The sequence below is a fragment of the Hylobates moloch genome, unplaced genomic scaffold (assembly GCF_009828535.3).
Source record: "Hylobates moloch isolate HMO894 unplaced genomic scaffold, HMol_V3 SCAFFOLD_1, whole genome shotgun sequence".
Classification (NCBI taxonomy): Eukaryota; Metazoa; Chordata; class Mammalia; order Primates; family Hylobatidae; genus Hylobates; species Hylobates moloch.
In genome coordinates this window covers 84,077,449-84,101,927 of record NW_026652276.1, presented here as the reverse complement: position 1 = coordinate 84,101,927, position 24,479 = coordinate 84,077,449, and the positions used below count along the sequence as shown (strand labels likewise).

The following is a 24,479-nucleotide window of genomic DNA, read 5'->3' as shown; positions in this document are numbered from 1 at the left end:
ATAGTTCTACCTATTAGAGAGGCTGAGGTGGCAGGATCGTGTGACCTAGGAGTTCAAGGCTGTAGTGAGCTATGATTGTGCCACTGTACTCCAGCCTGGGTGACAGAGTGAGAACCCATCTCTTTTTTTTTTTTTTTTTTAAATACACATGAGGGTCTCTGGTTAATAAATATTGAGATGTAGGATTAGGTGAGATTAAACAGGTTCTTTTTTTCATGATTTCTCAGAGTCTTTATGATGCTCCACACCAGTGCTTCTCAAAGCTGAATGTGTATACAAAACACTAGGGATCTGACCTACATGTAAAGTCTGATTTCTTTGGTCTAGAGCAGGCCTGAAATTCTGCATTTCTTACAAGTTCCAAAGTGCAGCCTGCACAACTGGCACACAGATCACACCTTAAGTAACAATATTCTTAGGGATTTTCAAGAGGAACCATGTTCTGCCACATTTCTCAGACTTGCTAACCGTAGGAACCTCATTTTGAGATGCTGGTAGTTGTCCATGGAGCACACATTGAGAATTTTAAATTGAATCTTTAAAATTACAAATGAATTAATGTATAATTTAAATAGAAGTCTCATGCAGATCTTCTAGGTTATGATTGGCCAAACAGCCCCATGTAAATCCCAAGACATTGAAAAAATCATTTAGCTAGTTCATGCAGAAAAAAAAACCAATATGGGCTAAAAAGACAACCACTAGGTAAGATAGCAAGTGCACTGGATTATATACTTTTCTTTCTTTCTTTTTTTTTTTTTTTTTTTTAAGACAGTTCCGCTCTTGTTGCCCAGGCTGGAGTGCAGTGGCGCAGTCTCCACTCACCACAACCTCTGCCTTCCAGATTCAAGCAATTCTCCTGTCTCAGCCTCCTGAGCAGCTGGGGGATTACAGGCACTTGCCACCATGCCTGGCTAATTTTTTGTATTTTTAGTAGAGACGGGATTTCACCATGTTGACCAGGCTGGTCTCAAACTTCTGACCTCATGATCCGCCCGCCTCAGCCTCCCAAAGTGCTGAGAGTACAGGCATCAGCCACCGTGCCTGGCCTACTTTTCTTATTTTTTAATAGACCTTATAAATATTGTTAAATATTCAAGTCTTTAAACAATTTTACTTTGTTTTTATTGCCTCTGGTAATTCACATATAAATTGCCATATTTCTAAATCCCCATATGTGCTCTGCTAGTGATTTCATTAGTCTTTAATCTTTGTTAACACTAGCATTTGATATGAAAAACTAATGATGAAAACAAATCTTTTATTTAAACAGATTGAGATTTGATATGGTTTACCATACCCTAATTACAAATGACATAAAACAGCAGTCTAGGGAGGTTTTTAGAAATCTATTGAACCTAAAGCAAGTTTTAAAATAAAAAAGCTGAATAAAACTAATTACTATATTATAGATGGGCTTTTTCCCACCTGAGTCCTTCTGCCCCACCTAGAATAGTGTCTTCATTTATGCATTCCTGTTGAAACTCTTTTGAGCCCCTGCCATCTGTGTTTCAGCTCTTATTTCCTCATTTGTCTCACACTGCATTTTATTGTAGTTTGTTAATTTGTCTTGTGCCTTTTAGATTGTAAGTTGGATGGGAGTTCAGGGTCTTAATTATCTTTGTACTTTTACACCTGGTTTATAGTGTGGTTGATACATAAGTAGATCAATAATACATTAATATTGTTATAAGATAATTCTGGGTAGTAGCACATGCCTGTACTCCCAGCACTTCGAGAGGCCCAGGCGGGTAGATAGGTTGAGTCTGGGGGTTTGAGACCAACCCTGGGCATCATGGTGACACTCCGACTCTACAAAAAAAAAAAAAAATGAAAATTAGCTCAGTGGTGTCATGCCCCTGTAGTCCCAGCTCCTCAGGAAGCTGAGCTGAGGATTGCCTGAGCCTGAGAGGTCAAGGCTGCAATGAGCTAAGATCCCACCACTGCATTCCAGCTGGGGTGACAGAGCGAGACCCTGTCTCAGAAAAAAACAAAAGAAAATAAGATAATTTCATACATCAAATATTATACTGAAAAAATAAGTTTAAAATTTTTTTCTGTATCCCCATCATCCATCTTGATGGTTATTTCAGGTAGTATTGACTTATTCAGTGTGTAACAAGCCATCCTAAATCTCAGTGGCTCAAACAACAATGAGTTTTTAAGTTGGCAAGGAAGTTCTTCTGGTCTGGCCTAGGCTCAGTCAGGTGCCTGGAGTCAGCTGGTGACTAGGTCAGGGCAAGACTAAGATGGCCTGTCTTACATATTCTGAGGTCTTGGCTGGAATGGCTGTGATTGCTGGGCTGTGTGTCCATAGCATCTTTTAATCCCAAGTTACGTCACAGCTTAGTGATCTCAGGGTTTCAAAAGAAGATGTTAGTCCTCTTAAGATTTAGCTTCAGATGTTGCACAAGATCACATCTGCCCCATTCTGTGATCAAAGCAAGTCACATGGCCAGCCCCAGATTCCAGGGGTGGGGCAGTAGATGCTCCCTCCTCCTGCAATTTTGAGAGCAGCAAAATTGCAGTCACCTGGAGTTACTGTCTAAATGTTTCTTCCCCCTGAGATAAATAAGAACACTAGTGTCATTTCACTTTTATCAGTTCCTCACTCCTCTCATGTTGAGACTACACAGAAGGTATGTTGGTTTAATCTTCAGTTTTCCTAAATCATTTGCTTTGCACTGTTTCTTGTGTCCTAAACCTTCCTCTGTCATATTTGTTATTTTGCTGCAGAATTTCCTTTTATTCAGCATTATGATTGGGTGATTTTGGTTACAGAACTTCCTTTTGTTGAAACAAATTCTCTGAGTCCTGGTATGTCCTAAAATACCCTTTATTTTGCCTTCATATTTGAATCATAATTTTTGGTCAGTACTTGGAAGCTATTGATAAATCTATAATTGAGAGGTGTCTGATGCTAATTTGATTTTGTTTTTTTCCTCTATAGTAACATATAATTTTTTCTTTATCCTTGGAACCTAGAAATTTCAATGGCTTGGTCCAGATGTAGCTTGTTTCATTCATTTTATTCACTTATTGTCTCATTTTCAGTGATTTGTTTTCAGCTCTGGGAATTTTCATTTCTTACTTCTTGTAGTATTTCTTCTTTTTTCTCTTCCAAGAACTTGGAGTAAACAGATGTCATTCCTGCATCTAAGCTCTAGTCACCAAACTGTTCTTTGATCTTTTTGTGAAATTTCTCTCTCTTTTTTTTTTATTGTTGTTTCTGAGAGAACTATTTAGGTCACTCTTATGAAATACTCTGTTTTAAAAAGTTCGTTTTGCTATTCATCTCACGATTAAGATTTCTTTTTTATCCTGTAGCTTTTTCTTCAAGGTTTCTGGCCATTTCTCTTTCCTACTTACAGTTTTCAGTTTTAACACTAAGGATATTAGTTCTACCTGTTCCACTTTACTTTCTTCTGTTTGGGGAATTTGGTCCCTCCTGGGTATCAGTGTCTGAGGCCTGCTCTGTCTGAATCTCTTCTCTGCCAGTGACAAAATGCTTGGACACTTGCAGGGTAGTCGCTGACCACCCAGCTGCACTCTCTCTCCCCTTGATTATCCTGACATTGGCCCCAGGCCTGAGAGCCTCAAGTCTGGGATCTACCATACTCTGAGCCTCGAGCTCTCTCACCCAATGCTTCACCCTCTAAAGCCAGCCTTTGCCTCTTTGTGTTACAGTTTCCTCTGGTTGCCTTACCAAAGGTCTATAGCAGTTATCTTTCTGACATTTTGGCACACTGATGACATTTTTAAAATTTCTAGACTGACTAGTTTTCTTATCTTAAAAATGAGAAAATGCCTTTTATTTCATGGAGTTGTGAATTGGAGAAAAGTTGAAATTTGTGCTCATCTTGCACAAATTTGCCTCTTGATCCAGTTCCCCCCCCTGCCCCCGTCAGAGTTTTAATTACATTCTTAACTCTATTGATTACCTCCATCCTATCTTTGTATACTCTTTAACATTCCAGGTATAACTCTGAATTTGTCATGATTTTCATTTTGTCTCCTCCTAGCATCTGTGGTGCTATAAAGGATCGTGAATCCTCAAAAAGAAAAAAACAATGAACCTGTAGTACTTTTCAAAAAGATTTTCCGTTTTTCCTTCTTTCCTCTCTATAAGAAGTAGGATATTTTGGGAAAGGTTGAAAATGCCCATGTGTAATTCATGTTTATCAAGATAGAATTTCCAGTTTTCATTAACCATTTTGCAGTGCTTTCCTTGTGTTATAGGGGCAAGTCAATGCTGCATAAGGCCAGAGGAGCACCATTCACATAAGACACAGTGTTAGTAGCCCAGGGTGCCAACAGTGTTGACTCTGTGGTTATACGTTAACCATGTGTTTTATTTTCAAAAATTGTTACTGAATGTTACACAGGGCTGAGGGCATTGTATTTTGCAACTTAAACCTCTTATTATTGAAGTGGATTCCTTCTAGGCATTTATACATCGTAAAATTATATTTAGTTTTAAAACCGGAAGTAGTTTAATTCTATTAAAAGTGAATAATCTTTAGTATTTAAGTTACTAAATACTATTCTGTTGGTCATCATTGAAATATTCTAAATTATTTGATTTATAAACTTCGTCTAATACTGTATCATGTTTATTCCACTATGTTATTCTTTTTCCATTCTATGAGAAAACTATGAAAGTACATAAAATATACATGCAATTAAAAATATTGAAAAGCAAGCACATCTATGTAAGTGCCGCCCATGTCAGGCTAGCACTTTAGAAGTTCTTCATGTGCCCCTCTGAGATCACAGCCCCCTCTCTCCACAGAGGTAGCCACTCCTCTGACTTTGGTGGTGGTCATTTCCTTGCTAACTATGCATGTGTTCTTAGTAAGCATTGTTTTATTTTGCCTATTGTTGAAGTTTACATAAATGGAATCCCACTGTTTGTGTTCTTTTGCACCTTGCTTCTTTTATTCAGTATTATGGTTGACAGTCATCCTTGTTTTATAGAGCTTTGGTTCATTCATTTGTTGTTGTAAGTGAAATACATTGAATGAATATATTACATTGTATTTATCCATTCTTCTGTTAATAATCACTTGAGTTGTTAGCAACCTATCGCCTTCACAAAGAGTGCTGCCGTGAACATATTTCTGTAACTCTCCAGATGCCTATGTACAAGAGTGTCTCTACTTAATCAGGAATGGAATTACAGGGCTACAGAATGTACATGTCATCAGCTGCACTAGATAATGCCAAAATGGATTCCAAGGAGTGGTTCCCATTTACACTGTCATCAGCAGCATGGCATAGTTACCATTGTTCCAGGTCCTCACCAAAATTTGATACTGTTTTGCCATTCTGGTGCTTGTGTATTGACTACTCATTGTGGTATTAATGTTCATTTTTCTAATTACTAATAAGGTTGAGAACTTCATTATTGGTCATCTAGATTTTCTCCTCTTCGTACAAACCTTTTGCTTAATTTTTTTTACCAGATTATCTTGCAGTGATATTTCTAGTGAAAAATAAATTCATAATCAAAAACATTTAACTACTATGCATAGATTATTCTCTTGAACTACTATGCTGTTTGGCACAGAGCTCTCTTCTAAACAAATTCTTGCCAAGAAATTTGAATTATTTTATGAACTGCCTGATTAGAAGGTTAGTATGCAACTACCTCTAATCCTCCTAAAGAGTTGCAGCTTTTGGTTATGTTTCTATTTCCAGGATATTTTAAAAATATAACTGCAAAAAGTTTATCTGATACTCCTTTTAGAATTCTAGACTTGATACCATATGCTCCTGAAGATGTTTAACTTTTCAGGCAAATTCTTAATTTCCTAGTACTTCATTCTTCTGCAATATCTGTTCCACTTTCATTATAAGTAAAACAAAGAGAAACTTATGTTTGCTATATGATGATACTTTTAGCAATTTTTTCTACTTATTACTGTTAAAATATTTTGTTCATCTAATGCTTATTTTCTACACTTTTATCTGACAGTATCTATATTTTGAGTCAAATTTAAATATTCACACTTTCTTTAACCTTTATTTTTTATTAATTTGTTCTTAGGCATCATTATTTTGTTATATCAGTTTTGAAATTGTGTTTCTCATCAACATTTTTCTGAGTGTTCATAATGACAACTATATGTTATACTCCAGACAGTTAACTCAAGAAAGGGAAAAATAACTGGAGTCCAACTTATTTTACTAAAAAGATGAAATAAAGTGTACTTGGTATGGGTTCACCAAAAATTATTAGTAAGGCGAGTAGAAGGGAATTAAGTAGAGAAAAATCCAGTATTTAGTTTATTTGCCGTCTCTGGAAGATTTAAGACAGATGATTTTGTGGACTATTATCAGCTGTGGTAAAAGAGATTATATATATTTAATAATAGGTTACACATATATATTACATCTATAATATGCCAAGAAAGCCTTCAGAAGTCATACCAGAGTATATGTGGTCTGCAGCCTTGAGCAGAAAAATTGCCCGTTAATCACTGATAGTTGAATATAAGATTAAGATACATACATGCATACACACACAATTATACTGCCAGTTTCACATATGAGCCTCTTTGTGTTCAATAAAGATTATGATGAAAATGCACAGCTGTTCATAGTCAACCCTCCTCTAAAACATGTTTTAGAAGCCTCAAAAGAATTCAGTCTAATGGTACGATTTTAAAAAAGATACCTGGGCAAAGAAAACATTCATTAAGTAAAGGCTGGGATAAAACAAGAACACAGATATGCATACCCACACACGTAAGAGCTTGTCACAGATTCATCTCTGAGCTTTGTATAGCCAAAGAGAAAATAAGCTAATGCTACAATTTCCAATATCATCCACCATTCCCTCAGGAAAAGCCCAGGTCCTGGCTTTCAGGTGGCTGATACAGAGACACCGTGATACAGTAGACAACATTCTGAAAACTCCTGAGGAACATTCACATCTGTTTAGAATGTAGAACTTGTTTAATCTTAGTGTCGGCCTCAAGGTTTAGAGTTTCCTGTTTCTGCCACACACAGTGCAGCATACCTTCTACACTATCCCTCCTGCAATCATCATCCAGACTCTGATTAAAGATCTCTCATCATGGGAGTGTGCCACCTTCAGAGGCAATCAGTTCTTGAAATTTTAAGCATTTGACTATTAGCTCCAAAAGGAAAGGCCTCTGTTATTGCTCCAACCTTTCATTTTGATTCCAAATATAAAGACAGTAATAATATAGGTTAATACACATTTGTTACAAAACCATTAGTTTTTAGTCTGGCTCTGGGATTATAACCTAAAAAGCCTCCTTCAGAGGCTTATAGGCATCTGCTTGTCAACATTGGATTTCTCTTCTTCAGGTCAAACTTTCTTTTCTTGTTCCATTAACTACCACTCTCATGTCTCCCAGTGAGCTTTGAGCTCATAAAGAACAGGAGCTGTGTCATTCACATCCTCCCTGTCCCCTTGCCTGGAAATAGTGACTGGATCCCTTTAACACCCCACTCATCATCTCTTGAATGGATACACTGTGTGCATTCCTGTTAATGTGCCGCCCTTATCTGGAAGTAGTTATGTCCCAAGGAGCCTGAAGGAAAATTGTAAGCTCACTTATGCCCTTCCTATCATCCTAGTGACTTACATCAACACAGCATAAGATCACTTAGGTTTGGGCAGTCTTGTTTCACTTATGATTCACTCATTTTGCTCTTGAACCTGAAATGCCTACATTTCTTTCCCAATATGCTGCTGAGCTAACCTAAATACAGGACCTTATATTTATTCCTGTTGTTTTTAATCTCATTAGAGGCAGCTCATTACTGCAGTGTAGCAGTTTATTTTTTGTATTTTAATTTTATCTCCCTCTGCCAAATTCCATATTCTTCTTAGTCATTGAAGAACTTGTGTATGACTTGTATTGATATCATGGCTAAAACATTTGGTAGGGTTGGGTCAAGGTCAGACCTCTGGCATTACGTTAGAAACCTCTATAGGTTGATGTATTTCATTCAGCTGTTTACAGATTGTTGAAGTCAGCAGTTGCCCTTATTCCAGCCCCATTTCTATGTTAATGACAATGTCATGGAGGACTTCTAATATCATACACACCCCACTAGAGTTTGGGCAACACTGCATTTCCATGGTTACACTGCCACAGACAGACATTAGGCCAGCTTAACATGACTTTTCGGTGGTTCCCCATTTTAGTTCTCACAAATCACCTCTTGGATAAAATCCTTTAAAGAATCTCACCCAAGATCTGTGTCTGGCTCTGCAGTTTGTAATGTGAAGAGTCTACCTTCCCTTTTTCCAAAAACAGCCATGGCATTTTCCTCCTTCCAGTTTTCTGGCGTGCCTTCATTCTCTGTATAACCCTCAAAAATGGTTCAGCAACCTATCTGTAAGCTTTCCCAGGTCTCCTGAATGTGATCAGTCAAATCAGGCAAATTGAGGTCACTGAGGGAAGCGTGAGGCCTAATTTCTCACAGTCCCTTTATGATATAAGTACTCTTTTTTTTTTTTTTGCCAGTGGAATGGAGCAATATTATTATTCTGTGACTCCAGTCTTAGCTTGATACTTTCTAGTTAATTAAATGATCTTACAATTATGAAAACTACAAGAAAATGGATAGGAAACCTTCATAGGTTTATAACTTGTCAGTACAGTGGTATCCCTCCCCTGCCCCATGTTGGTTGTGACATATTGAGACTGCTCCAGAGATAAGGGGTAGGGAAGTGTCTCACCCTTAGTAATGACAGGTACCATTGGCTTTGTTCCTCATCTAATGACTGTTCATGGTTGCCTGTGATGTGTCCTAACCTTTGAGGAATCAGAATAGATATCATCCATGTCTATGAAAATTTCCTCTCCTGCCAAGCTTCTCAGCATTATATTAGTTTCTTTTACACAGTTACAAGCTCTCTGACCCTCCTCCTCTTGACTTTAACATTACTCCTTTGCATTTACATCTTGCTGTACTCTGCCTTGATCCTATGTTGCTGCATCAGCTAGGTGATGAATCCCCTAATGGTCACTGTCCCTGGGAGAGTGGTACTCAGAAAATGCTCCTCTGGGTTCATTGGTCCTGGGAAGCAGGGTCAGCAAGATAAATATTGTGAAATTAAGTATGATATCCTCACAGTGATGTAATACAGTTGCCATAATATAATTCTGTCTTGTTAACAGTAAGGCTCCTTCTATATTAATAAATAATTACTTCCCCAATGACATTTCTGTTTCTCCTTTTCTCAAATTCTCTTTGTTCACTGAATTTTTCCTTCTCTTTTTCTTCTTACACATTGGTTATTTCATGATATTATACTCTTGACATTTAAAATTTTTGGTTCTTGGCATTATTTGTTTCACTGTTGCGTAGTAACATTTTTGTTCTTTGCAACCATCTGCTTATTTTAAGGTGTGTAATTTTTCAATGGCTGGAATACTTTTGTATCTTTACTTGCCTTAAATGCTAATCTAGGATCTTTGTGTAGCATTTTTTTCCTTTATAGACCTTAGGTCTTCTCTTTAATGAGCACTTGATAGAGAAAGAAGGAATTTTATTTAGTTGATAATATTTTGTTTTACATCTCAATAAGCATTCCACATGCACTAAAAATAATAGATTGCCGTAAAATTATTACATTGTATAAAGAACTAGCCATTTTTATCAGTGAGGAAGTGAGGCTCAGCAAGGTAGAAACTCCCCCCAGGGCACTTAGGTTTTGATCCTACTCATCTCATGTCTCAGGATCCTTCTATTCATACTTGAGAAGATCCTGCTTGCAGTTCAAAGTCTATCTAGGCCTTATGCGCCATGAAAATAGGAGATTGAGAATTCACTTGCTAGATAGAGCAGGCATGAGAACTCATGAGGCTGGTGTCGGGGGAAATGCACAGATAAACTAATCAGACCCACTGTCCATTTATGCCTATTAATATGGCAAGAATAAAACAACCACTACCAGAAACCTGAAACTGAGACTCTCTCCACTAACATTTAAGCCAGGAGAGTAGGGAAGAAGATGGGATCTCAGAGGATATGTACATCTCCCCTTTTACTTACAGATTATTATTTTGGAAACAGAAGACTGATACTGAAATTTGAGGGAATGGGGTAACAAGTCCCAGATCAAGCTATAGAATTGAAGACTGTGGAAGTTAATTGATTATAAATAGAAATATATAATGGTAGAGTAGTTTGCAAGAGAAAACTGAAGAATGTTGAGAAAAATGTTTATAGTCTCAGATGTCCCTATTCGAATATACAGAGTGACACATCTAAACAGATAGGGTCTCTCCGGCATCTTAAGACTTGGCAGGATTTACCTAATGACTGGAATGAGACAGTGAAAATATATCATCCTTCATTCATGTATTCATTTATTTAGTGAACCTTAATTGAATACCATTTAATGTGCCAGGCACTAGACTAGTTTCATGGTATGAAGAAGACTGTACTCACAAGAAGACAGAGAGACTGACATGTAAATGAGTTATTAAAATTTTAATAACATTTAACGCTAATCATCATTTCCACCTATTTTCCAAAACTGTAGAAAGTCCATATCAGGTCAGTAAGTCTTTTGACAAACACACTGCTCTCACTATATGTTGTCTTAGGAAAGGCACTCTGTCTGCTGCCAAGAACCTATTCTTCTATCATAAGCTATGGGCCTAAAAAATAGATTTTCTTTTCAACACCACATTCCTAGTCATTTTTGTCTTTGAATAATCAGATTCTTCTAAAGAAACCAAGCTAGGTATAAGACTCCACCAAGGGTGACCTTGTTGCTAGTTACTAATATATTATATTTCTTTTAAATAAGCAGACTTTTATTTTTAAGCCTTTAGGTTTTAAACTCTTTTTCTTTTCTGTTGCGAAAACCTCTTCTGCAATTGGTAAAACATTCTTCTCATGTCAGTTAACATTTGTAGATGTCTTTTTGTGTGCATATTACTTTGAAAACAAACCCCTATAGCAATCTAGAATGTTTATTATTTAGTTTCTTGATAAGTTAGTCATATTTATTTATTGGTTACCTGTTTAGAAAATTTAGCAATTTAACAAGCTTTTGATCATGGTGTATAGACTGTAGTCTACTGTAGTTGCTAGGAACCATCTGTAAAGCCTTGGTTCCTGCAAGGCAGCCCAGAAGAAAGTGTTAACCCTTTGCCTGCTTGATTGCAGGAGGAATGCCAGCTCCTGAGCAGGCCTCATTGGTGGAGGAGGGGCAACCACAGACCCGCCAGGAAGCTGCCTCCACTGGCCCAGGCATGGAACCCGAGACCACAGCCACCACTATTCTAGCATCCGTGAAGGAGCAGGTACATCCTCGTATTGAAAGTTGCAGTGAATTATTTCTTTAATGCCTTTAAAAAATTAATCTTTGGATATGTTTTAAATTTGTCTAACGTCCTTGACGCCTTCACGTTTTCTAATTATAAGGTGTTTACATCCCTGAGTACATTGGGATGACTGGCATGTAGAGCCGCTCCAGGTGCCAGTCAGAATCGGAACATGCAGGATACTTGTGCGTCTGCAAGTAAGGACAATCTCGATGGTGATCGGTGTCTCTGTCTCTCCCACATTGCAGAGTGTGTGCATGCACGCAAAGCTGTGTAAAGCATAGTTCTCAGTGCTGACTTTTCTATCAGGACTCTGGCAACCTGAGGCCTGTAATAGCATTAGGTATTTTGAACATTTTAACATAGGTAGTATATAGGGTTGTCTCTGTGATTTTTGGATAAAGGCTATATTTGTGTGTTTGTCTAAATTAAGTATATTCATTTTGTGAGCTAATGTTCTAAAACGTCAAACTGTGCCAGTTTGCTTCAATGTCATGTTTATGTTGATTTTTTTAAGGCATTAATACTCTATCCCTCAAACTCAAGTAACCTTCTATATTAGGTCTTATCAGTTGTGCTTAGAGAAATTGGAATTCTGCGATTTTAATTTCTTAAGATTTAAAAGCTTAATAAGGCAAATGTAAATTTAAAACTCCAGGGATAGTTTTTTTGTTTTTTTTCCCTGCTTCTTCTCTCCAAAACAACATCATATGTCCCCTGTGAGGGTTATTTTGTTGAAATAATCTAAGATTAAGTTTTTTTAAAACATCTTATAATTAAGCCACTAGATGTTTTTTTCTCAAGATAGGTAATGTTGTATTTGCTGGGATATTCCTTTAAAAGTCAGTATCAGTAACTCAAATGACTAATGATGACGAAGATTGAGGAAACATTTATTACCTTATTGTTGTACTATTTGCCGTAACTTGGAATGTGGCATGAAAGATTGCTCTAAAACCGTGACACATGTCTGACGTTAGAACTATGTTTTCAAGAAAAAATATTTCAGTTTATTCTAGTAACAAGATGTCAACATTTTTTTTTTTATTCCTCAATGAAATTTGAAGTTTTTAAACTTTCCTCAAAGAGTTTGAGAAGGTACAAGATATAGTCAGTACAATTTTCATCTTCCACCAAACTATAGAATGTCTAAGCTTCTATTATCTTTAGGGGAGAAAAAAGGACTCTTTGATAGCACTTCATAGTTGTCAAGATTTGAACCACGGAGCTGTTAAGATGAGAAGCCTCAGATTTATTTGGGGCTCTTAGTATATACTGTGTTTTGGTGAAATGTAAATTTATCAAAATGTTTAGGAATGACTTAAAACTATTAACTGTGTGCAGTAAACATAGCAATGGGAATGTTCTGTTTGTACCTCGAGACCGTATACCCTACACGTAAGAAAATAAGGCAACTTGTTAAGATTTTGACACTAGAATTTCTTGATGGCCTCAAATGACTTCAAAATTTTATCTTCTGGCAGTAAATAGTGTTCTGAATAAGTATTTTGTGGGAAATGCTAAGAAGAGTTCAGCTTCTCAAGGCAGCCAAAAATGTATTCATCTTATTCATTAAAACAGTTATTATATATAATTGTTTAGTTAGTGGGATGCTATACTCTAGTCTTTGGTTCCGTTCCTATCCTGAGAAATTGGAGTTCGTTAATATATATTTGCCGTTTCATATATAATTTCTTTTAAAAATTGTAAGTACTTAGCGTTTCAGTTGTTTAACCCAGGATACCACATCTGTGTCTTTCCAAGTACTCTCATGGTTTTAAATAGCTCCCCTGCAATTTTTGTGGCACCAGGCAAAATATAGTTGGAGTAAAAATTTCTTAAGACTCTCCTGAAATATGTCACTTCCTATCATCTACCCAATGGGATAGAGCACAGAAAAGTTAGATCCGAGTAAGAAAACTAATTACCATTCACTTTATATGTTTGATTTTAAAATTTACTGGTCAGAGTGTGGCACTCTTAGCCCACTGTTACATGCAATTGCAATAAATGTTGGTCATGTTTTATATCCAAAAGAGCAATATTCTTAGATTGGATGCATAATTGGTATTACTTTTTAGAGATGGGGTCTTGCTCTGTTGCCCAGGATGGAGTACAGTGTCACCCTCTTAGCTCACTGCAGCTTCAAATTCCTGGGCTCAAGCAATCCTCCCACCTCAGCCTCCCTAGTAGCTAGGACTACAGGCGTGTGCTACCGTGCCCAGCTAATTTTTAGTTTTTAATATTTTTTTGTAGAGATGGGGTCTCACTACCTTGCCTAGACTGGTCTTGAACTCCTGGCCACATGCAATCCTCCTGCCTCAGCCTCTCTAAAATGTGAGGATTATAAGTGTGAGCCACTGTACCTGGCCATAATTATTATTTTTTTAAAAAGCCTCACTGCCATGCCATAATGGTATCCACTCTGTGATCTCAAATAACAGACCTTGCTTAGTGGCAGCTGTGTCTTAGGAATGGTATTTCCTTAGGTCACAAAAGGAAGGGACCCTATCAATGCAATTGGGTAGATAAAATTCTGTTTTCTCTGCTAACTATGTGATCTTGGAAAGATTTCTTAACCTTTCCGTTTTCAGTTTGCTCATTTATAAGTTGCAGGTAATAATAGTGAGGACCTTAAATTAACATAGGTAAAATGCTTACAGCAGTACCTGGCACTTAGTAAGGGCTAACATTACGATTGTCATCATCATTTCTGCATAAGAAGAAAAGGCTCCTCTTAGGAGGAGCTAGTGGTTCTACTTGTAACCATACTAAAGATTCAGTGAGCCCTTTTTTTGGACATTGATAGCAGAAGACAAACTTTGAATATTGAGCACTGTTTATGCTGTGACAGTAGTTTACTTATGCAGACACTAAACTTTAAAAACTTCATATTGATCTCACAAAAACTGTATACATAAACATATAGTTTTATGTATATGTTACGAGAAAGCATATAAAAATAAATTTTATGAACATGCTAATTTATTGCAACCCCAAACATAATGTCAAGGCACTTGGTTAAGGAATTGCAAAGTAGTATCTTATAAAATTCACCTGAATTTTGAGAGGAAAAGTCTGGGTTCTTCAGTAAAGTATATCTAAGCCAGTAAAATACCTCACACATACTCCCCTAGGGCAATTCATGGTAAGTGGTAGGAAAGGAAATGGCAAGCAACCAATAGCAGTCTTGTTAACAAACCGTTAGTCTATTAAATATCTGAAATTGGACATAGAGTGTCATAAAACAATGAAATCTTTCTTCACTGGTCTATGCTTTCCCTAGAATCCTCCAGTGCCAGAAGCTAGCTGTTCCTTGTTCTTTGGCATAATGCTAGAATTTACGATGTCTTTTATGAAGTGATAACCTCTCACAGTGATGTCAGTCATGTGGATGCATACCTGCGAAGATACAGAAAAATCCTCACTCCTTGACAGAAAGAATCTTTGCTACTTCTGTTCAAACACTGCCTTTTTGATGAAACATACCCAGCCTGAAGTCAAATCTCTCTCCTGATCTCTTTTATCACTTTATACCACTGCCATGACTCTTAACAGTATGCTTCTTTGGATTTATATAGTCAGCTACCTGAGGATAGAGCCATGTTTTAGCCCTTGTTTTATACCTATGTTACAGGTTGCTCCTCTCCCAGCACCTTGGGTATATTAGACCTGCAGTAAACGGTTGTTTGAGCAGGGAATGAATAGATAATACTGTCGATTACTTTGTCACCAACTTGCGGTTTTATTAAGGTAACAGAACCTGTAGCCACATTCACAGGAACATTGTGAGCAAGAGAGTCTCACAGCACCTAGAAAACTTGTCACTCAGCTGAACATTCTTCTTAAGACAATTTGAATTGCACTATATCCATATTGATACAGGATTTAAATCCAATCTCTGCATAGTGTAAAATAAAATTTTATTTCATAGCTACTCGGAGAGGCTGAGGCAGGAGAATGGCGTGAACCCGGGAGGCGGAGCTTGCAGTGAGCCGAGATCGTACCACTGCACTCCAACCTGGGTGACACAGCGAGACTCCGTCTCAAAAAAAAAAAAAAAAAAAAAAAAAATTTTATTTCATGTCTGTGGTCAAATAATGACATAGGTGTCATAACTTTCATCTCCCATCTGTCCAATTTAGTCGAAAGTTAAGTTTAGGGAATAAAAAAGGATGTGGTTATCTTGGTCATGTCACAAAATATCCACCAGTGTTGTGTATATCAGGTGATACGGATAACTACTAAAGAAATGTTAAGAATTATGCTTTAAGAGAAATAAAAAGTCAATCCATGGAAATAACAAAGTAATGTGATTCTGAAATTACAGGAAGTGTCAGAACTTCAGCCACCAGTTGGCTGTAATTAGGATCATCCTTTAGCAGGTTCTACTGTTCAACTCAACTCCTAATAAGAATCCAGGAGTCCATGATAAATACAGATGTAGGAAAGGAGGACTCTCCTAATAGTTTTCAAAAATATCTGACAAACTTGATACTGGTTAGTGCCTAGCTTAATCTCTTACATGTAATAACTAGATAAATACAGCGCTGGGCATGGTGGTTCATGCCTGTAATCCTAGCACTTCGGGAGGCTGAGGTGGGCAGATGGCTTGAGCTCAGGAGTTCAAGGCCAGCCTGGGCAACATGACAAAAACCCTGTCTCTACAAGAAATACAAAAAATTGGCCAGCTGTGGTGGTGTGTGCCTGTGGTCCCAGCTACTCGGGAGAATCACCGGAGTCTAGGAGGTCAAGGCTGCAGTAAGCCGTGATCATACCACTGCACTCCAGCCTGGGTGACAGAGCAAGAACCTGTCTCCAAAAAAAGAAAGAAAAATGTGGTGCCCTCAAAGGATCCTGCCTCTTCCTGTGAAAACCTTAGATTAAACTGATTGATTTGTCATTGAAATGCACAGCACACCCTTGGATGCAGAGGAATTGGAATTAGACATTCACTGCTTATCCAGAGCCTTGCTGCTGCCCTCTGCGACTTACTTAGATGTGTCAGAATGCTCACTCACAGGCACAAGGAAGCAGCGAGCCAAGCGTCATGTGCAGGGTATTATTATCAAGTGGTAGAATACATTGTAGTTTTATAATGATTCCGATATGATCTCTTGGTTTTAGAAACACTCTTTAAAAGGACAATATGGCCAATCATGGCTAGGATTTGCAAGTATCTTTCACAAGTATCTTTGCAAGTTGATTTCTGGTTTTGTAGAATTGCACATGTAATATTCATTAGAGTCGTTCATCTTCTGTCATAAAGTTGCTTGAATAATTGAGATCTCTATTTGAACTTGGCCATACTTTTCAGGCTCTCTAATCACTTTTTTTTTTTTTTTTTTTTTTTGAGACAGACTCTCGCTCTGTCATCCAGGCTGGAGTGCGGTGGTGCAATCTTGGCTCACTGCAACCTCCACCTTCTGGGTTCAAGCAACTCTTCTGCCTCAGCCTCCCAAGAGTAGCTGAGATTACAGGTGTCTGCCACCACACCCGCTTAATTTTTGTATTTTTAGTAGAGACGGGGTTTCTGCATGTTGGCCAGGCTGGTCTCGAACTGCTGACCCCAGGTGATCTGCCCACCTTGGCCTCCCAAAGTGCTGGGATTACAGGTGTGAGCCACCACACCTGGCCCACAAACCACATTCTTATATTTTTGGTTAATGATTTCAGAAGCTTACAATCTAGATTTAAGGTTGAGGCCAATCCAGATAGCATGAACTGGTAAGCAAAGAATAGATTTGGTAAAATATGCTAATTTTATATGCACTCTTTTTACTCTGGTGAGGTCTCAAGTTAGGTACTGTATGTGCTTCTTTTGTTATCTTTGATGAGTGAAAATTGCAATGTTCCTCGTTTGTGTGGCTCTTAAAGAGAATACCACTTTCAATATATTTTCTGGCTTTTGTGAAAATAACCATTCTATCTTCAGTACGTCCATATTAACTTAAGTGATATTTAAATATCAAAGAGTGAAATGAGAGCCAGAGATACCTTAAGTTTTTGAAGATAAAATAAAATCTGAAGCCCAACTGTGTCCTGTTGATGTTACTTCATTTTTACATAGATATCTTAGCTTCAGTAATTACACACCCTTCCTGTATGGCAAAATGCCTAGAAGTGAACAAATTCCAGTACAATTATTTACTTTATTCTTCTGGAACTGAAACAACTCAGCTGTTACACACCTGCCTTTGTAACTTCCTTTTGTTTGGCCCCTATGCTTATTTTCAATGAAATAGTCCTCTCTGACACACCTCAACCACATGCAGAAGAGAGAATTTTTATTTCAGCTGTAAACAAGCATAGTTTATGTCACTTAACTAGAAGTCCTGTGCTGTAAGTACAATGCCTGAAACTTCTGATTTTTCCAATTGGCAACTTAATTATTTTTCCAATTGGTAACTAAATTATCCTGGCAGTTATTGTTACTGTGTAACCTACAGTGAAGTTTTCAGTGCTTGAACTGCAGCATCTAACCCAAGATAAGATTGGATATCAGTGGTTTTTGAGGGATCATCAAATTTTACAGCTTTATCTCCATAATATTATAAAAATGAGGTTCAAAATGAGGACACATGGCAGAGCTCTTGTGACACTGTTTGGCTTGTATTCAAGAATTCTGAACTCTAAAATGGCTCTCAGGAGATCAGTACTCTTAAGTTGCATGTACCATGGTCAGAATTTAACATTTCCCTTCATTTCGTTAACGATGCAGGGTGTCCTCCACCTCAAGCGTCCCTGTGATTAAAGAATACTACAGAGTATGGCCAACAGGTTTATTCAGTATTTGAGTACTGCCCACTCCTCAAAGAAGTTGTCCTTCTCAACATCAAAAAATTAGACTACCAAGAGGTAACTAACAACAAGCATATGCATTTGGCTACCTGCCTACATTTTCCGATAGTCTGATGAATGATCAGATGGAACTGCTAGCAAAGCTTCCAGTCTTATATGTCCTCAACTATATATTCAGGATAACTTAGTATTTGTTCTCTTTGATTTCATTGGAAGCATCATTTTAGGTTGTATTGACACTGAGGGGTTTGTTTGGAAGACTATTCTATGAACTTGAACAGACTCCATGTGGCTGTTCACACATAACTGGATCACACATGCAAACATGGAAAGCATAGTAGGTGCCCAAAATATTTTTCAGTTAATGAACTAAAAATGTAAACATGTTTACAGTGCCTCCATACTTAGATTAATCTTGCTTATAATTAATTAAAAAGTGTTTATTCAACGACTACTCTGAGCAAAGCACTTTGTCAAGGAATGGGTTGAGGGGGATAAGCAGACATAAAGATGATCTATTTCATATAGTTTCTACTCTCAGAAGAATGCAGAGGCACAAACCGTATTTATACTTCAATATAGAGTAATTGACACATTATGAATAGTCATTAATTGATGCATAAGAGACAAGAATGTGTGTACTTTTGCCCCCTTTTGGTTTAAACAGGCTATCAGTATGTATTAAGTCAGTTTTATGTAAGTTAGTTAACTTAGGCATTTTTAGGTTTAGTTTTTGCCACTGGATTACCATTAGCTTTTATTTACATTTGAAAGTAATAGAATATTTTTGTTTAATTTTTACCATTGAATTAGCATTGTTTCGTTTACATTTGAAAAATGATAGAATATTTTTCCTTTGTTAACACTTAAAGCCAACTGTGACTTTGCACGTTTAAAATTATAATTTCCTTTTCAGTTGAATAATCCAGTTTACAATTTCTTTTCAGAGTTAAATTATGAATATATGGAATAATTTCCCCCTGTGCATGCAAACTTTATGCTGTTAAATTTGAAATGAGTGACTGCTGAGTTGATGAGATTAAATGGATGAGAGGATTATTCAGCATTGAATTCTCTGCTTTGCATGATAGTTTTTCTTTTTAGAATCACTTCTGGAGAGAAAAATATTTCGGAAACATATTTTTCCCTTCAGGTATAACCCTAAAATTATTCCGTAGCTATTGCAAAACAGCCTATCCAGTGCCTATCTTCATGTTTAAGGGCTCCCAATTTCTAAATTGCCATTTTTGTTACTTTGCAAAAACGTGTCCATATGGTCTTACTTCATCTGTTTATATTTTATGAATGTATTGTTCCCAAAGTGATCAGATCTGCTTGTACCTCAGCAAAGTAATTTGGGTTATGGCTATTTTATTTCAGGCATTCCTAAGAAAGATCATTTAAAATGTAAAGTTCTTTTCAAGTAGTTCAAAGACAAATCTATGTCTTAGCTTATAGAATCTTGAGTTTTTATGTACCCAAACATTAATAATGTAGGAGTTACACAACGTAGAAACAGTCTGCAAGCAAATTGAAATAACACATTATTGAAACTTGAAGACAAATAACATACTATGCAATTATATTCTATATAATTATATTTCAAATATGAAAATAGCTATCATAAATTAAAAGTATACTTACAATTTCAATCTCTGTGGCTCTTGAAAGAAAATTTAATTTTTCCTTTAAAAATTGGAGTTCAAAGCATTTCAATTTATAGACTGTTTAGCGTTTTAACTTGTAGTCTTTTTCTTATGAAAATTCCTGTAAAGCAACACGGCATCAGTGAAGTGTTCATCGTGAGTTATCATCTACCCTAATAGGCATGTATCTCATTTAAAAATTTTCCCCAAATCATTTTAAGAGCCTAAACCAAGATTAAGGTCTTAACCACTGCCTATGGCCTTCTAATAAACTATTCTGGCAGAATTAAAAACTCTTACTATTTCATCCATATGTAGTATTTCTGTATTCTACTATTCCTTTAGAAATGCCTTTCCATCACAAAGTTAACATAAGCCATGATTTCTCTTCTTTTGAAAATACTTCTATTAATTATTTTTAAAGTAAGCCCTTTATGCCCAACTGAAGAGTCAAGTAACACCGTTTTTCATTCATAACCTTAGCTGCCTTATACGTTCCATGGTTTAAGTCTAGGACTATTGGAAGGGATGATGCTTACTGGAATTTTCCCATTGTCCCACTTTCTCATTTGTTCCTTAATAAGATAAGTAATATTATTTTTCTATAATGTAAGCTCTTAACAGCAGGATTTTTATTTTAGTTAGCAAAGAATAATGAAAAAGCAAATTTTTAAACTATTATGTGAAAAAATATATCTTAGTGATTGCTGCTGTTGACATTCTAAGCTGATTGATTAGAAGATTTGAAGGTCTATAGGTAAGACTATGAAAAATATTTGTGTATTTGTGGGTACTGAACAGAATGCTGTTGCACTTAGCTCATTTGATCTGCACTACAGAATTGGGCAAATGTGTTTTATTGATGTGGAATAATTTATCTAGTTGAATAATTTTTTTTTTAAAGCAAACTTTTTAACCCAGGATAAAACTTCAGTTTCCCACTGAAAACCTTTTTCGGAACTGGAGAGTGCTCTTACTTTAAAACCAGTAGATCAGAAATGCAAAGAATGGATCATCTCTGACAGGTCTGCCATTGTGCGAAAAAGACCCTTCATCGCTTTACTGGGCCTGCTGCTTTTTGATGCAGCTAGATTGCTGTCTCTGTTCTCCTTACTACTACTACCACCACCACCACTACCACTATTATTACTGCTGCTGCTGCTATCACAACAGGAAACAAATGACAAATCTAGAAAAATTGTAATTGTCAGTAAGATATGCGAATCATTGATCTCTACGGAATAGAAATCCAATAGGAGACTAACAGCTAACATTTATTGAGTACTTACTATGTACCAGGCATTGTACTTAATTCTATAAGTGGAAGATCTTCTGTGTTCCTTATCACAAATTTTGGGGTTAATGTAGTAGAGTCTTTCAGGTTATTTTGGCCACTGAACATTTCATCTCAATTTCTTTGTTCCATGAGTTTTCGTACCTTTTTCAACTTTGTGGGGCAATATATAGTCTTGAACTGTACAATATCCTTTCAGTAAATATTTTTATCCTTAAGTTACCCAGAGTGTTTTCTGGTGCTTGTAATTAAAAACCCTGATTATACAGGTCGGTGTCATTATTACCACTATTTACAGATGAGGAAACTAAGCTCAGAAAAGTTAAGTAACTTGCTCACACTTTTATAGTTAATAAATAGGGAATATGAGATGCATATCCGGGCAGTCTTATGCCAGATATGCATACTAAACAATTAAAATCTGCAGTGGAGTCAATAAAGAGAAGAATGCATACAGAGGAAAACTGAACATTGATGGTGACAAGCATGTGAGACCTTATCCTGGAATATAGGAAAAAAGAACAAAAATGTAATAAATTCTCCTAGACATGGAGGCCATAGAAAGTAGATCTAATGAAAACATTGTGGGTTTTCTTGAGAAGGATTTTAGGGTAGTTAGAAGCAGTACTTAAGTATAATTTAAAAACAATTTTTCTGAGCAGAAAATAAAGCCCCGAGTATATAGATTTAAAGCAGTCATCATATTCCAGGCACCACGTATGGAACAAAGACCTGTCTCGGAATTACTTTTATAAAATTTTATATTTACAAAGAGAAGGAAGAAAAACCTTTGCAATTCAGATAAAAGAAACAGTTTATCTACAAAAGATAAAATCAGGCTCCAGTGAAACACTAAATTCCAGAGAACATTAGAGCAATGTGTATAGAGTTTTGAGGGAAAGTGCTTGTAATCCAAGAATTTATACCCAGCTCAGTTGTCTTTAATATGTGAAGGATTCAGGCCGGGCGCGGTGGCTCACGCTTGTAATCCCAGCACTTTGGGAGGCCGAGGCAGGTGGATCACGAGGTCAGGAGATCGAGACCGCGGTGAAACCCCGTCTCTACTAAAAATACAAAAAATTAGCCGGGCATGGTGGCGGGTGCCTGTAGTCCCAGCTACTCGGAGAGGCTGAGGCAGGAGAATGGTGTGAACCCGGGAGGCGGAGCTTGCAGTGAGCGGAGATCGCGCCACTGCACTCCAGCCTGGGCGACAGAGCGAGACTCCGTCTCAAAAAAAAAAAAAAAATATGTGAAGGATTCAAAAGATATTCTCAGACATTCAAGGATTCATGTAATGTGTTTACTCTTTTTCCCTTGTTCACCCTTTTTGATAATTAAGGATTTGTTCCCTTTAGGGAGGAATTAAATTTAAGACTCAAAAATTACAAATTCATAGTATAGAATTACTAGTGGATCTTCTCTTAGTTAAGGTTCCAAACCAAGAGTCAAGGGTTATTGGGTGTTAGTCAATTAGATGTTGAAGTCCCCTGCTTTCCTGCTTCTCACGATCCATAAGCTATGTATTCTTTCAAGTAGTTCAGGTTGATAGACCTTATGTAGTAACTTACGTTATAGGTTGTTGGCTTATTGAATTTGCAAAGACAAACCCTGAGGTTTAAGCTGAGATCAGATTCCTATACATGTTATCATCTTTCTTGGACCCATGAGTACTGTTTTAATTGTGCTTAAAATATCAGTATTGGTAATGGGATCTTAGTTAGGTTAAAATATGTACTCACTTGAAAAAGTCTTTTGTAAGGCAATTCTCAAAGTTGTTTTTGACTACACGGGATAAGAATTGTGTCCTAAGCAAAGGAGGAAGTAAACAACAGGGGTTTGGCAGGTACCTATCAAATGAGTGAATAAATGAATGCAGTCGGTGCAGAATAAATCAGTACTGATTTGCCTTACTTACAAATCAATAAGGCAAAACAATGACCACCTAGTGAAAAGGGAGTATTTGACATCAGCTAACAATTGTGAAAAGAAGTGTTAATAACTAATATGCACGTGAAATAATGTTCTACCTCACTAGTAATCACAGAAATAGACATTAACATACTGAGAATGTATCTGCTTTTCACACTGGCCACAACAAAATTAAAGGTAAAATAGTGTGGGTGTACTGATGTGGGCAGGGCAATTTCATGTGGTATTGGTGCGAGTACAGTGGCACAACCATTTTGCAAAGTAATGATCTGTAGTAAAGGTCTTAAAAATTATTATGGAATGATCCAGTTTTGCTATAGAAATAGACATTCATGTGTGTATCCAAACACACATGCACTCACTAATAAAATAGAAGGAGATACTCGTAAATGTTGAATAGATGTCTTTGGATAAGTTTCCCCCTATATTTTGCAAATTGCTTATGAAAAGCAGAGTATTTCATAAAAATTCTAAATCCACAAAATAAAATGGCAATTTAGAATAAAAGATGATAAAAATGGCATTTTTATTATTCACAAAAATAATAATAATAAAAGGTTACCATAGCCTAAGGTTGACAGAAAGAAAACAAGTAAGTTTGTATAGGATGCAAGATGTGGAAAACTTGTCAAATGAATCATGATTGAGAAACTGGATTGTCTTGCTTAAAAAATAAATGGAAAGTTTAGTATGACCACAGATCCAGAAGAGTATCATAGAACAGGTGTTAAAAGCAGGAACTCCCACTTTCATACCTGCTAAGTTGTGTGACTTTGGGCAGGTTACTTTGGGTGGAGCCTCCGGTGTCCTTATTTGTAAAATGAGGGTAATGGCTCCAATCCTGCTAGGAATAAGTGTTCAGTAAACATTCTGCGATTTTGTTATCCTTGAGATGATATGTAGAATGGTAGTGGAAACAGCATGTTCTAGCCTGGGGCTACTTATGAGGGACATGGATCCAGACTGAGGAATACTCATAGATAGAAGGCTCAGGCTAAGACTTGGCCCCACGGTAAGGATTCTAGCCAAAGGGCGAGGCAGAAGTTTAGTCACATGCCTCAGTCTTAAGCAGTCAAGATGTCTCAGAAGCTGATGGAAAAGGTTAGTGTCTGTTTGGACTCATGGAGATATGGGTTGTGTCATCCTAAAATAATCCTGCAAATCCAACTCTTTCCAGATAGCTTTATAGAATATATTTAGAAATTTCATTAGGAGATTGCTCACATATATCTTTACCTGTTGTTGCCTCAGAGGGAATTCCATGAAGTATGTTAAGAGAAGGAAGTTATACACAAGTATGTAAAATACCCCATTTTCTTTTCCTTTTTTTTTTTTTTTTTTTTTTTGAGACAGAGGCTCACTCTATCGCCCAGGCTGGAGTGCAGTGGCGTGATCTCGGCTCACTGCAACCTCCGCCTCCTGGGTTCAGGTAATTCTCCTGCCTTAGCCTTCCAAGTAGCTGAGATTACAGGTGCCCACCACTAT

General features: G+C 36.9%; 1 protein-coding gene across 15 annotated transcripts in view; it reads left to right on the top strand.

The window, feature by feature from the left end:
• Positions 1-24,479, top strand: part of PKP4 (plakophilin 4) — a 227,894-nt gene that overhangs the window by 60,849 nt on the left and 142,566 nt on the right. For 13 of the 15 annotated variants that reach the window (XM_032755648.2, XM_032755646.2, XM_032755651.2 and 10 more), the window contains exon 2: positions 11,167-11,303. In XM_032755648.2, coding sequence (XP_032611539.1) covers positions 11,172-11,303 — 132 coding nt within the window. In that variant the 5' untranslated portion in view covers positions 11,167-11,171. Of the gene's footprint in view, positions 1-11,166; positions 11,304-11,424; positions 11,522-18,163; positions 18,183-24,479 lie in introns of those variants that run through there. The other 2 variants (XM_032755654.2, XM_058441809.1) reach the window with 2 other exon arrangements.